General features: G+C 43.3%; 1 protein-coding gene across 2 annotated transcripts in view; it reads right to left on the bottom strand.

Annotated features, from left to right (window-relative positions):
* Window positions 1-246: 246 nt before the first annotated feature.
* Window positions 247-14,415, bottom strand: part of myo10l1 (myosin X, like 1) — a 49,354-nt gene continuing 35,185 nt past the window's right edge. The window contains exons 19-43 of one of the 2 annotated variants that reach the window (XM_019254494.2): window positions 14,267-14,347; window positions 14,050-14,174; window positions 13,843-13,963; window positions 13,630-13,736; window positions 13,234-13,534; window positions 12,244-13,143; window positions 11,936-12,059; window positions 11,711-11,852; window positions 10,638-10,742; window positions 10,411-10,506; window positions 10,235-10,328; window positions 10,075-10,130; window positions 9,671-9,813; window positions 9,151-9,345; window positions 8,792-8,949; window positions 8,586-8,706; window positions 7,307-7,455; window positions 6,796-6,944; window positions 6,501-6,708; window positions 6,266-6,402; window positions 6,006-6,129; window positions 5,564-5,917; window positions 4,905-5,081; window positions 4,623-4,814; window positions 247-3,563 (exon numbers count right to left, since the gene is read on the bottom strand). In XM_019254494.2, the coding sequence (XP_019110039.2) occupies window positions 3,459-3,563; window positions 4,623-4,814; window positions 4,905-5,081; window positions 5,564-5,917; window positions 6,006-6,129; window positions 6,266-6,402; window positions 6,501-6,708; window positions 6,796-6,944; window positions 7,307-7,455; window positions 8,586-8,706; window positions 8,792-8,949; window positions 9,151-9,345; window positions 9,671-9,813; window positions 10,075-10,130; window positions 10,235-10,328; window positions 10,411-10,506; window positions 10,638-10,742; window positions 11,711-11,852; window positions 11,936-12,059; window positions 12,244-13,143; window positions 13,234-13,534; window positions 13,630-13,736; window positions 13,843-13,963; window positions 14,050-14,174; window positions 14,267-14,347 (4,464 nt within the window). In that variant the 3' untranslated portion in view covers window positions 247-3,458. The remainder of the gene's footprint in view (window positions 3,564-4,622; window positions 4,815-4,904; window positions 5,082-5,563; window positions 5,918-6,005; window positions 6,130-6,265; window positions 6,403-6,500; window positions 6,709-6,795; window positions 6,945-7,306; window positions 7,456-8,585; window positions 8,707-8,791; window positions 8,950-9,150; window positions 9,346-9,670; window positions 9,814-10,074; window positions 10,131-10,234; window positions 10,329-10,410; window positions 10,507-10,637; window positions 10,743-11,710; window positions 11,853-11,935; window positions 12,060-12,243; window positions 13,144-13,233; window positions 13,535-13,629; window positions 13,737-13,842; window positions 13,964-14,049; window positions 14,175-14,266; window positions 14,348-14,415) is intronic. The other variant, XM_019254495.2, reaches the window with a different exon arrangement.

Raw genomic sequence — 14,415 nt, 5'->3', positions numbered from 1 at the left:
AAAGGAGTATCAGTGTTCTCTCCCCTCAGAAAGCCAATTTTCATATTTTCCCAAACTTTAATTCCTTTAATCTGTGAAGTAACCGGTATAGCTGTCCAATACATGCAGTAATGTAGAGGAGTAGAAGTATAAAGTTGTTTAAAATGGAGTACAAGTACCTCAAAGTTATACTTAAGTAGTGAAAGTACTTAAATAAATGTTGTAGGCCAACGTGTGTCAAAATAAATTCACAAAGACGACATAAAATAGAGGACAATAATTTATTAAAGCATAATTTTGTAAAGCCAGTTACAAATAAAAAAGAACAACACACATATCTCTCTCTTTCTCTTTTTTTTTTTTTTAAAACAAGCACAATATGTTTCACTATGTAATGATGATAATAAGCATAACATAAGATAAGAATGGGCCCCACTCTTGGCCGCCTGCGGCTGATAACAGGACCCTTTGTGATGAAGTTGCCCTTGGAAGCAGATTTGCGATCAGGTACTTAAATTCGTCGTTCTCTTTAGCGAACACGCCGATCACATTTCAGCAACTATGGGGCAACTTCTTCCTACTCAGTGTAATATCAGTGACAGACAGAACCATAGGTAAGAATAACTAGAACTGACAGCTCCAGGTTCCCTGTTATTTATGGCTTATAAGTTACTTTCTCAGGTTCACTTCTCATTTTAGCCAAAACTAAAATAACCAAAAGTTCAAAGTGGAACCTGGGAGTGAGTTCTGCCTATTCTAACTCTACAGGCAGGATCCCAGTGGGCTGTGTGTATGATGCAGGCAGGGCCGTAGCTACCATTGTAGACACTGAGGTCACGTCCTTGGTATGTTTTCTAAGAGTCTGGGTCATTTAGCAAAGGTAGTAAAGATAAAATGTACACTTGGAAACTCTAACAGGCTGATTTCAGTATTTTTAGAATAAATATGTATTTATTTAGACTGTGATGGGAAGTAAAATCTTTAGACAATGTAACTGAAGAGAAATAAGAAAAAAATTTAAATCCTAATGTCATTTTTGACTCCTCTAGACTCATGACCTCAGTATTTCTAAAATCCATGGCTTCGGCCCTGTACGTGGCACTACAGACAGGCAACAGACAATATATCCTTCAGGACATCATTTAAATATTCAGTCTGACAAGCAGCATATCATATAAACTATTTTCAGGGCAGATATTCAAATTATTATTGACAAAGACAAACTATTTTTCTAAGCGTTAATCCAAATTAATTGAGATTAGACAGTATTTTTCTTGTGTTATCTAAGTAGCTCCCCCTGGATGTTTGATGAGGGGAAACAATTGTACTCTAGAGAGGTGTTACACATGTTGCAATCTACCTGCAGTGCCACAGAGTCAGGTGATATTGACAGAACAGTGACTTCACTTTCAGTCCATAAACACGCACACATACACACACACACAAAGCTGTGATGACTGTCGGCATTAAACCGACAGTGCGCAATTAAACCACCTCTGATCCTCACAGTGTCTTATCTGCTCCTCGTACACTGAGACTGAGAAAATCCATTATATATTCAATATGCTACCCATCCCAAACTCACCTTGCAATACTTACAGTTCAATAAGAAATAAATAACCCACGACCCTCCCTTTAAATCCCATGCTTTTCCACTGAAACGCACAATCACGACACCATTCTTTGCAAACGTTAGCCATGTAAATACTCCTTATATTTCATGATATACACTCAGTTAAATCACTTCTCTTTTCTCATTTCCTTTTTCTTTACCAACTTTTTGGATTACACCATAAATACACTCTTACATACACTCACACACACACACATACACACAGCAGCATTCCAGACACAGCACTTCAGGGTGATTAAGATAGCAGGTGGAGGGGGACATACAGTAATAATAGTAGTATCGGTAATAAAAGTTACATGTTCATAAACAGGTTCAGACAAACTGGAGCTCTTATGCGTTATTGTTCAAGTCGCCGATCTTAGTGAAGGAAAAAAAAAGTGAGGGTAGCATGAGCAGACGGGGATATACGGGTATTTTATGGCTCCGTTTAATGCTGCAGAGTGAGTCCCACAGGTAACAACAAGGATAAGTTCATCAAAATACTGTGAAAACATGACCGCCGTAGCAGCCAGTCTCAGCATGATCTGTGTTTTTACTATTATTTCCTCTGTGAGTCACGTTAATGGCACAGCCAGTGAATGATGTACAGTATTGGCATCATATTCAGACATACAGTGGTCGTTATTAACACCATTCACTTGCATGTATTTTACACTTTTGTCACATTGCATTTTTTAGTATGGCATCTATATACTGTACAGTGCAGTGGCCACCGAAGATTCAATAATAACTCTTATAATGTGTGATATACAGTACAAAACAATACATGTTGGTTCGTTTTATGTGTATGTGGCTATACAATAGATATATGTTGTGTGTGTTTATATGTAGACATACGATAGGGAAATGTTTTGTCTCGTACTATTCTGGTTGATAATGTTCTCCTTGTAGAAAGGCCATGCACAGACTCTCTGTGTCAAGCTAAACATGACCAGAGAGCCTCCAAAGAAAAACCTCCACGCTTTCTTCTCAAGAATATCTATTTGATATTGTTCAGAAATATTTAAAGCCACCTCGTTTTGGCTGTGTTTTCTTCTTGTGGCCACACAGTGGCACTAACGAGTGAGCGAGTGAACACTGTGTTGGGGCCCGGGGAGCTCATTTTTCCCCCTTTTGTAGCCCCCTGAAAAGAAGATCAGATCATTATCGAGTCCCTTTTCTCAGTCACAATAGCTGTAATAACAGTTGATGTTACGGGTAAACAACGGAGAGAGAACAACAGAGAGAAAGCAAGCAAGAACAAGAATTCAGCATTATAACTTAATACCAAACAAAGATGCAACAGGAGTGAGGACGTGAAGAGAAAGAGAGAGAGAGAGAAAGAGAGAGACTCTGGAATTGGAGGAGTGAGAAAGAAACAGATTTAACTGAGAAAGTGTGGCTTTCCTCTATCTGGCAGTGCACTGGGGGGGAAGGGATTGTCTGTCCCCCACTGGGACAGACTGGGACTCGGCGGCTGAGTTGTGCTTGTTGTTACTGAGTTTTGTCCGGGAAAGGAAAAGCAGAGAGAAGTTTGAAGTGTGCTTGAACATCTACATGCAGGACTAGAACTGGGAGGTTATGTATTGGAAAGGACCGTCCCAAAAACCAGGTTGTTTTTCTTTATCATGCTCATTTATAAATGGATCCCGTATCCACTCATCCCAAGTGAAACCCAGGCCAGTAGAGTGTGCGTTTGGCTTGCGTGTCCACTTCCATCTTGCTTCGATCATAGACGCTTTGATTCAACCTTGAGGATTAGCTGTTTGGTGCGACTGCCTCCATCAAAACCGACCGACCAATGCAGGGAGCTGAGGCATCTGTTGCCACTGGATGAACTGAGAGGTGACTGGCTGGTTGTTGGCAATCACCTGGCCCAGGAGCTGGTGACGCTGGTTACTGACATGATGCTGCAACGTTTCTTTACCACCATGTTAATGTAGGCCCTCATAATCTTGGTGATCTCCCCAACCTAAAGACAGAGGAGAAAGTGGTTCATGGTTTTGCATTTGGTCGTTCACATGAAGACAATGTTGTGTCAAGAATTAAAGAGAGAGCTGGAGTGGGAAGTTCCCACCCTGGCTTCTTTCTCACGTTATAATCAATTACAGTGGTGAAGTGGGTGTGAATGTCAGATTACGGCTACAAAATAGCAGGTTTTTCCATTAATTTGAGTGACTGTAGGGCGTTTTGGCTGCAGGCCGCAGGGGTGTCAACCAAAGAATGCAGCGGCCTGCGACAGAGAAGTTTTGGAAAAACCCAGCTTGACGTCACGCTGTGGCTGCAAATCAGATGCTCAGAGTGGACAAACTTTCCACAGTCAGCCTAAAATGTCACTGAAACTGAGACTATCCAGGTGGATTCATGGACTAAACTGACACTGTTGTTGTTCTGGCTTTGTTTATTTCATGTACCCAGCTTCTAAATATGTGTCTGGCCCACAATTTAAGCTGCAAAATGAAGGTTTAATTTGGTTTGCATCTGATGGTTTGAGAGAAAGAGGGAGAAAGCGAGCTTTGGTCGAGAGACGTACAGTAGACAGTGAATGAGAATGAGGGAGCACCGGCATTGAGAAATTTGAGTTATTTCCTCATCGTCTCACAACGGTTACATTCAGCACAAACAGACACACCTTTTATCCCCACACACCGCCTCTACGCCTGATTCTGTCTTAATACAACCTAGCAGTCCCAAGTATGAGTCACACTCCAAAAATCCTGGATCCTACAATTCCCATAATGCACCCATAAAAGTGACTATTAATTTGGGTGTTTCATATAATGTCTCCCTTCAGAGCCACAGATCATACAACTGTCTTTACAGGCTGTGTAGTACTCATTATAATGAATAAACTGAACTTCATATGTAAAAATAGTGGAGTGCCTCTTCAAGAAAAAAAGAAAATAAAGATAGGATGTTTCAAAAAACAAAAAACAGGAATACAAAACAAAGAGTAACCAGATTGTGATTTTTTTAAAATAATTTAATCAATCACAAAAACAAAGAATAGATGATGATCATAAGCTCTCACCAGTGGTGTTTCAAAGAACATCTCCCTCTCATCCACGATGATCTTGTAGGTGCAAGGCTGTGAAGCCCCAAAGAAGGTGATGTGCTCGTACTGGAAGGTCTCCAGCGGCTTCGGTTCACCTCGTTTATACACGGACACGTTATCGGCGCTCACACTCAGCCAGAGATCATGAGGGAAACCGCCCTCTTTACACTACAGAGAAGCGAGCAGGGAAAAGAAGAGGTTACTTATCAGGTTTTGGCACACATTACTGGAATCCATTTCATTTCCTTATTTTCTCACCTCCACATCAAAGAGGGTAGATCCGTATCCAGGCCACTCTTTGATAATGCTCATATATTTAAGCATAGCCTGATGCTGAGGCATGCCCTGCAGCCGAGTCCACTTCTCCAGAACACTGGTCCGTGTGGCGGATGTCTCCTCCTTGACCCACATCTCCAGCATCTGCTCCTCCTCCACCTGCAGCAACACAGGTCATCATTTCGTAAACCGGACTGATTTGACTGAGCTCATGGGAATGCAACAGAATGAGTCATGAATGCAAATCATTTCAGAGATTTCACACTGTGCCACCACATGGTAATGAAAAACACAGCTACTAGACACAGACTAGACACCAGTGCACAAATCCACAATAAATATTTTCTTGGACCAGGGCGTCTATTTACAGAATATGTCAGAAATGTTATATTATATTCATAATTTGCATATAATACAATCTGCAACCACTAGATGCCACTAAATCTTACAAACTGGTATTATAATTTCGATATCATATGACAAAAAAATGACTAGATGCATGAAACTTGTTTGAGTTGTGTAATCCTCTGCATTCTTTCCTCCAAATATTGCATTATAACCTGCACTAATATGTTTAGGTGTAATATAAATTAAGAATAATTTGCAGTAATTAGGCAAAACTCTTTGCTTTCACTACTGACCTTCTGCTTCTTCAGTGAGCCAGTCTTGAAGCTTCTCCTCAGGGTGCCGTCCAAGAAGCTCGGGGTCTTTCGTTTCTCCACTCCGACCTGGATACCTCCCTGTCCTCCCACCGTGCCTTTCCCATCTCCCGGTCCACCCGCTCCAGCTCCTCCAGCTCCACCTGCCGCCCCCACGCCCGGCTTGGTGGAGTGGAGGATGCGATTGCGGAGGCGTCCGATCGGATAAACGCTTCCCAGGCTCCAGCCGGCCCGACCTGCTCCGTCACCGTGGAGATACTGGAGACGTAAAGCTGCCAAGTGCTGCAAAGTTTCCTCCGAGGCCGGGAAGTGACCGCTTATCAGAGATTCATGGGCCTAAGAGGGGAAAGGTAACGTTAATACTCACAAAATATAACTGAATAAAACACCACTTCTCACATCTACACCATGCAGCAAAACCTGCCTGCTCAAACATGAAAGCAAACTCCACTCCTTCTTTTGGCATGCTTTCCACATCCAAGAAGCAGTAGAGCTTGAAGTAGAGTTTCCATTCTCCTTCCTCTTCCTCTTCTTCACTGCCTGCAAGTCTGGGAAATTAAAGCAAATCAAGGATAAGTTACCACACACAGAGCAAAACAACCACAGCATAATTAACCAGGTGGATACCTGTCTAAACCAGTGCTTAGACCATCTTATCTTAAGAACAGGCTTATATACTGATACCTTTCAAACTTGGCAAGAACATCAGCCACAATCACTCTGCTCTCCAAAGCTCTGTCTGTGAAGGCATTGTGTTCAAACAGAGAAAACAAGTTCTTGCTCTCCTCCATGGCCAAACCTCTGATCAGCTTCTCCACCACCTGCAGCAGCGGCATAACAACACAGATCAGGATGCTTCAGTTACATTAGATCTTAAAATCAGATCTGCTGTTTGCCGAGAGGATGACGTGTCCTGTACCTCTCCAGCTGTGGTGTGTGAATTGATGGAGATCTTGCAGGAGCCTCCTCCGTGACAGTAGACGGTGGTGCTCATCTCCTGTCTCACCAGAAGGGCGGCGATCTCCTCCTGGGAGGGAACAAACTCACGAGTCTTGGTCTTCTTCAGGGATTCGCCAATGAAACTGGCGTAGCGCTCGATATCTGTGCCGGGAAAGCGCTCACGTACCCTGAATCAGATCACATTAAAGATTTATTATGCATTTATTCCATTAGTTACATACATAAATAAAGCATATGACATAATGCAGACACACCTCTTGAGGTGGAAGCGGAGGTATCTGAGGATGACTCGACTGGGTAAGAAGGTGCAGCTCATGCAGGTGAGCAGATGCCAGTGTGCTCGATTGGCTGGGCTGTTAGGCTGAGGCACATGATTGGTCTGCTTGATCACCTGACAGTATACCTGAAAAACAGAAGGATGGACGAGATTTGAGAACTTTTATTCAACATTTGATGAGAAACAAACGGATGCCAGACCCTTACTGAAACTTTATGTTTGAAATGTATGTTTTTATACTACAGAAGTGCCTGAAATTATAGTAATACTAGCATAAGGAACATTACAGGAATAGTTGTGTAACTTATAATATTATTACTACAATGTCCTTTTGTTTCTAGCATCTAAATGTGTTGCTGGAATCTCTTGTTTTTCTATTTCTGACAACTTAAGTTTCTATAAAGCTCACACTTTTAGGTTTTTACTCTGTTCCTAACACTTTTCCATTGAGATTCAAGAAGAAAGTAAACTTCTCTTGAGAATAGTACCTCATCCCTGAGGGGGCGCAGGTCCTGGCAGGTCTGCAGGATGCCCTGAATGATGGGCACCGTGTCTGCCAGAGTCTCCATCTCCTGCAGTGAGTTGAAAACTCGCACCGCCTCATCCTGCAGACTGGCATAGCCCTGCTGCCTTTGTACTGCACACAAACAAAGATAAAACATTTTTTAAAAGGGTGAACAAAGACAGAAGAAAAAGAAAAACAGTATGTAGCTTATTTGTAGAACAGCCATGACATGAAGATGGTGCCGGTGTTAGAGGTTCAGAGTAATGTGCACATAAACTATGCACAACTGTACATTAATGGTATGTGATCTTATTAGTTTTATTAGAAAGTAACACAGCTGGATTTCTAAGTGTATACAGCTCAAGTGAAAAGTCTGGTTTTGACCTGCAGAGGGCAGTAAAATGTACGGAGGCTTTTCAATGCACATGGTTTGTGCAAGAAGAAGGCGGGTCTGTCCTAACACCTACACATGTCATACTGTATTTACAAGCAGCCGAGTGCCTACTTGTGTGACACATTTCTGATAATTACCCACAGAGCAAGAGTGCCCATTAAGACCACACGCCTGCAAAGGAAACAATCACAGCTTCCTGGTTGAAACCACCACCCCCAATATAACGGAATGGAGAGACGGGGTAAAAAAAATGTCATCATGAAGAAAATCACAGCGAGGTTACAGTTAAAACAGACAGTTTAATTAAAGATGGATACAGACAAAGTCAGAAGACTCTAGTCGGCTCATTCTTCTTTTTAGTTCTCTTTTTACTGTAGTACAATGGATACTAAGTGTATGTATCCAATGATACGCGTTGCTCGTGTTAAGTCCTATCAAAAAGGCGGAAGAAATATTTCATGGTAAGGTGTATGGACATATGTTACATGTATGTATGTGTCATTTTATATATCTTCAATAAATAGTAAGTAAAAAAAAAGAATGCAGGCCTGTTGGTTGGTTAATAAGGACAAATACTGTGCGTGGTACAATCCAGCTCAGCTCATCATGTGGTGTAGACACAACATGCTTTTGAAAGGCTTCTGTCTGATACAATTTTTAAAGATGGAAATTAAAATCTTATCAGTCCCATTAAGAAGGAAATCTCATCTATGGATCTTCTGCAATAACCCAACTGAATCCAACATAAACTGTCCTAAAACTGAGTATTGGCATGTCTCAGACACAAGGTCTGACACTTGTGTGGGTCATGGGACAGAACCAGAGTTTTAATTTGGTGTGTAGCTCGCAAAGTTTAAGTTTTACTCACCGCTGGTGACCTCTCCATAAGGGAGCGGCAGGAGAGGGGAGTGCAGAGGATGCTGAGTGTATCTGAGGATCGGGTTCCTCCTGTACATTTGCTCCACGATGTCTGGGTTCACGCTGTTCTCCTGAGGGGACGCAAAGAGATCAAGTTCAAATTAGGAGCGAGTTCATCTTAATGAATTTGAAGATTTAACTGGGAAGGTGTCTTACCTTGATGTCTCTGATGAGCTGCAGAGTTGGAGTTTCTATGGGAGTCTTGCTGTCTATGACTCCTTGTATGGCCGCTGTCCACCGCATGGCCTCGTTCAACATCTTGGTATAGAGGCGGTAGGAATGCTTCCTCCCGTACACGATGATGTTCCAGTAACCTGTGAAAACATTTATTACATGAGCTGAAAGTTAAAGGTGTAATCATTCTCTTTATTTAGTTTAATCAATTCAAATTAAATCTTCATGTATATCATTGTAAAACTAGAATCATCTCTTTACGTCTAGTCCCTAATCTCCAACGTGTAATCCCTAATTAAATTCTCCCTTTCTGCCTTTTCCCTTCACTTCTCTTTCCTCACCTGTCTCCCGGTGCACTCGTTCATCCGGCTGAATGATGGAGCAGAGGGAGTTAAGAACCAGAGTTCCCATCTTGGAGGAGTTTCGCTCGGCGCTCTTGTAGTAATCCAGGGAACTGTGGGTCAAAACAAACCAACGCTTCTTCAGCTTCAGGGAGGTGCTCTTAGCATTCGTCTTCATCTCCTTTTGGAGCCAGCCTGAAAGATGACGAGGCAGAAGGAAAAACACAGGGAAGAATGTGATGTTTTATTACAGCAACACAAGGGATGGGTAACAATTTAATGATTTGGGGAGGTAAAAATCGATTTTTTTTACCCCCATAAGTCTGCAATTGCTCATTTTCATGTCTAAATGGATGTTAGATTTACACAAATTTTCTCATTTGATAAAGTGAAGCAAACTGCTTCTTCTAAGTTCCAAACTTTATATTTATCACCATCAAAAACTGGCCCTATGTCACGGCTTATAATATTCAAAGGTGCCCGTGAAGGTTTCTACGTATCACTAAAAAAAACCCCTCACCTCTGACAAGGAACTCCTGGCCGTCTATCCTGGCGTCTCCTTTGGGTTTCTGCAGCAGACTGATCCAGTGATGCATCTCCTCCGGTGTGTCGCTGTTGCAGTGGATCACACGGTTGGCCGTAATGATGACAAAGGAGTTGGGCCTGCAAAGGTTAAATGACCAACTTTTAAACGAAGAACATCTACCTTCAGATACATAAGAGCTGGACAGTGATGACATTTTAAGAGAAATAAAGAGACAACAGGTCTGTTATGTTAGTCTGACACGTCTTTTACAAAGGATTGGAGATTTTCTCTCTTTTACTAACACCAAATAAAAGCTGTAAAAACCAAACAATTTAAAAGACATGAACAAGGAAAGTGAACCAGTTTTTCCTTTATATTTGATGACTGATCCAACTCACCGATCAGGGTTGTCTGAAGCACAAACAGAGTCGATCAACCCCACGTCTAGAGTTCCCTGAAAGACAAAGAAGAGGATGAATTAATGCTGCACTCTAGCTCCTCCAGAGGAATGGCTCAAACACATAAAAAGTTACGGTTATCTTGTGTTTAGAGACTGACCACAGCGTTCTTTGGGTTAGCCTGTTCATGGGACATCTCCAGCAGCTGCTCAGGAGTGCAAACCCGCACCTTACTGAGCACATTGAACCACCCACTGCACAGAAAGAAAGTCAGAAATTAGAATATATGAATCCACTCGGATACAAATCCTTGTTGCTATTTTCTGTCCGCCTCACCTTGCGTCCTCCGGTGACTCAGCAAACACCTGATAGGTCCTCTCATCCGTCACAATGTTCAGAGCGTTCTCCTTTTCGTGATTATCCACGATCTCCCTGTAAACAAACAAACGTCAAAGTGACAAGTGCAAAGACAAAGTGCAAACGTCTGAGAGATGCAGCTGTTGTCCAGGAAACAGTGAAGAAGAGATTGCGTGTGTGTTTTTTTTTTCTCCTAGAAATCTTACTTGGCTGCTCGGATGTCGATGGTTCCCTTCAGCTTCTCCTCGCTGTCGTTGTCGTAGTACATCAGCTTGCTGTCCCGCAGTACAAACCAGCGCATCTTCCAGTTTCTGAGGTGGAAAGAGACACAATGAAAACAAACGCCAAGAAAATCCACCTCTAGACATTTTAAAGGTTAATGCGACACTATAAATGATACATTTCTATATAGAATACAAAGAGAATTAAATGTTTAATACAGAATACCTCATACTGCACATACATGTGTAAAAGAGTGGAAGAACTATACACAAAATGTAATGTACTCAAACATTTTGATTGTACAGTAATCTGGTTACTTTCTTTAAAAAAAAAGTGTTTTATTTTGACTTTAATATCTAAATTTAGGATGAGGAGGATTTATTAACTTTTATGTTTTTATTCTCAGTCATGTTGTGTTATATGTCATTTTATTTAATTGTAAATTATTAAATGTTTTGTTTCTGCATGTGCCAGGGGTGATTCTATTTAATTATCATTTGCTCTAATCCGAGAATTAATTACAATGTCCCCTTTCCCCCAAAAAATTAACACAGCGGCTTTAAATATCTTTTAAATAATCAGCTTTTTGATGAAGATTAAAAAGACTAAATTCATTCAGTAAATTCATCAGCAGTTCATCAACTTGAGTGAAGTCTTCCAGCACTGCAGAGGGTCCAAAGCATTGAGTTAGACAAACATACGAACACCTCAAGACACCGGCTTATCATCCAAGACAGATGGTTATTCTCATAACAACGAAGCCAGCATGCACCTGCCAGCCAATCCTGCTTTCATGCACCATGTTATTACATGAAAGCATAGTTTTTTTTAAGAGTTAAGAGGAAAAGACGTGCTTTTAGCTGATGAATGTGAACTTTTAAGTGATTTCGCAGGTTTGTAGGATCATTTTAAGTCATGGAAAGTTACATAACCATCCAGTTGAAATATCTTTATGAGGTTTACATATCACATTTGTGCTGGGCAACACTTCCACACACATATCTGGTGCAGAGTTTCATTCAATTAGCATGCAGCTACACTCAGTAACAACTACAACAACCTCCGTGAGAGAGTGGAGAGGCCTCCTCCCTTCTTGTAGAGCCAACCAGACTTGAGAGATTCTTGTTTGGACCGGAACCACATGAAGGTTTCGTCCTTCAACACGCACCAACGCCTCCTCCATGGGATCATCAGACCAGCTGGAGGAGCAGAGAATCAAATTACTGCCCGTGGAAATATGTGATAAGTTAAGTACGTTAAATTAACTAAGTTAAATACCCACCCTTCATGTAGAGGTAGCCGTGGAAATATGGCGGTCCATTTCCATTAAGCAAGGTCACTCTGCCATTAGTCACTTCTTCATCAGTGTCCATCATGCCATCATGTTCATCGTCACTGTCTGCATACTGCAATGTCCAATGACATGAATTATTATTTGGCATTATAACAAAGGACAAGAAGATAAGGATTATTATTTTATTAGATTTTATAACAACAGTGAGTATCATTTTAAGAACTGTTTCGCCGTATTGCTGCTCATACATATCTGCGTGCACGCGTGTGAGGATGCGTGTAAGTGTGTCTCCTCACAGAGTCAGAGCTGCCTCTGTAGGACTCGATGCTGGCGTTGGTACAGGTCGACTTCCTTGGGTGCTCCTCATCCGCCACGGCGGCGCTCCCACGGTTGCTCCCTGACACGGAGCTGTCGTCCCCGGCCGTGACGGATCCCTCCTCCTCCTCCTGGTCGTAATCTGACTCGGTGTCGGCCGGCATGCTGTAGATCGGCTCCTCCCCGTCCACCAGGCTGTCCACCATGCTCACCTTCCTCTCCGGCTCCACCCTGGCTCCCTCTTTTTTCTCTCCCTCTCCTGGGGGAGGGGGAGGTGGTATAAGAAGAGGGGGTGGGGTAGGAGGAGGAGGAGGAGGAGGAGGAGGTGTAGGGACAGAGGAGCCATCTCCAGGTGGAGGTAGAGGAGGAGGGGGAGGATTTCCAGCAACAGGAACGCCGTCTGCAGGGAGGGGAGGTGGAGGAGGCGGTGCAGGAGGCACTGTCCCCTCTGCAAAAGCAGGCGGGGGAGGAGGGAGGTGAGCGAATATCTCCTGATCCACAGGAGCGTCTGTTTCAGCAGGAGGAGGGAAGTCAGGTAGAGGGATGCACTCCTCCTCAGCATGAAATCCCTCATCTACCTCCTCTTCTTTGGACGCTCCTCTGGCTTCACCCGGAGCTTTCGGGGGTTTCACTGCCGCAGCAGGTTTAGCCGCAGCCGCTCCTAGTGAAGGATCCACGCCTCCGAAGTTCAGGAGGTCGATGAGCTCCGTGGCCTTGCGGGACGCCTCCTTCTTCATCCGCTTCAGCTCGGCGTCCCGGCGTAGCTGCAGCTCCTGCTTGGAGGACTCGCACAGCTGGGACACCTCGTCCTCTCTCTTCTTCTGCAAGCGCTCGATCTCTCGCTCCAGCTGCAGGATCTCCTCCATCTGACGGGCCTCATCCTGGAAGGAGAGGAGAGAGGAGAGAAGGGACACGTGAAGCATCAAGTATAATGAACATTTGCTTTGCTTTGTAAATCAAAAGAAACGCACTGAAGAAGCGTCCTTCTCCTCTGACGATTTCGCCTTTTTCTCTGCTCCTTCACTCGCCCCCTCCTGCTCCCCTACGCCCAGCTTCTTCTTCTCCTCCTCCTCTTTCTTTTTCTGCTCGTCCTCCTTTTTCTTCTTCTCCTCTCGGAGTTTTCGCACTCGAGTGCGCGCCACCTGACCTCGCCTGTGCCTCTGCAGCACCAGCGCTGCCTTACGTTGCTTCACGAACCGTCTGCGCTGGATGTGCTTCCTGAAGTGTTTCTGGAGAGTGACGACACTGGCGCGTATGAGCTTGAAGCGTTTCCTGTGGACAAAACGGAGAGAAGACACACCTATTGTAGCCGTCACAGGGGTACAACGTTGTGAAAATGGTGGCATAAAACTCAGTTCCTTTCATACTTGGCAGAGAAAGTGAGCAGGTGGGCTCGAATTATCATGGCAGCTTGACGTCGGACTTCATCCCGGTCTTTCTCTAAGCGATGCTCCAGAGACTCTTTCATAAACACCTGCAGAACAAAGGTGAAGGTTTACCAGGAGGACGACTGACATTATCATCTATCATTCCTGTTGAAGATGACTGAAAGAGGTGCTGCCAAAACTTCTAAATCTCACCTTGGTCTTGCCTAACTGCCACTCTTTCTTGGTCTTGTCATATTTGGTTAGCAGGTCTGTACTCCTCTTCTTATCGTCTGCTGCCGCCGCCGCTGCTTTCTCTTTCGCAATGATCTTATACCTGACAGGCAGAGGAGAAAGAGGACAAAGTGTGAGAGACAACAAAAGGGAGATCTCAGCAAAGGGTAAAGATTCAGAGACACTTACCGAGTGAAGAAATCTTTAAAAGTTCTACGGACGGGGAACCCAGCCCGACGGATCTTTACAGTCTCCAACATGCCAGAATACCTCAGCTGGTTGAGGACGACCTCTGGGTCGAACACATTTGGATTCTACAAGTAAAATAATCATTTAACATTAACGTACATCATTAGGTGTGTGGTGTCAATCAGACTCTGAGACAATGTGGATTTGAGTAACAGACCTTTTTCATGTTGGGTTTAATGCAGCGAATGAAGAAAGGGTTGGAAACACTCAGAGTGGCCATGAGAGAATGGAGGGAGTCCTGAGGAGACAGTGGATGATTAGTGACTCCTTCAGTGACTGTTACAGGTAAGAAACACTTGTTTTTTA

The sequence above is a fragment of the Larimichthys crocea genome, chromosome XXIV (genome assembly GCF_000972845.2).
Source record: "Larimichthys crocea isolate SSNF chromosome XXIV, L_crocea_2.0, whole genome shotgun sequence".
NCBI lineage: Eukaryota > Metazoa > Chordata > Actinopteri > Sciaenidae > Larimichthys > Larimichthys crocea.
Note: the sequence above shows the minus strand (reverse complement) of the source record. Positions and strands in the feature narration are given on the sequence as shown.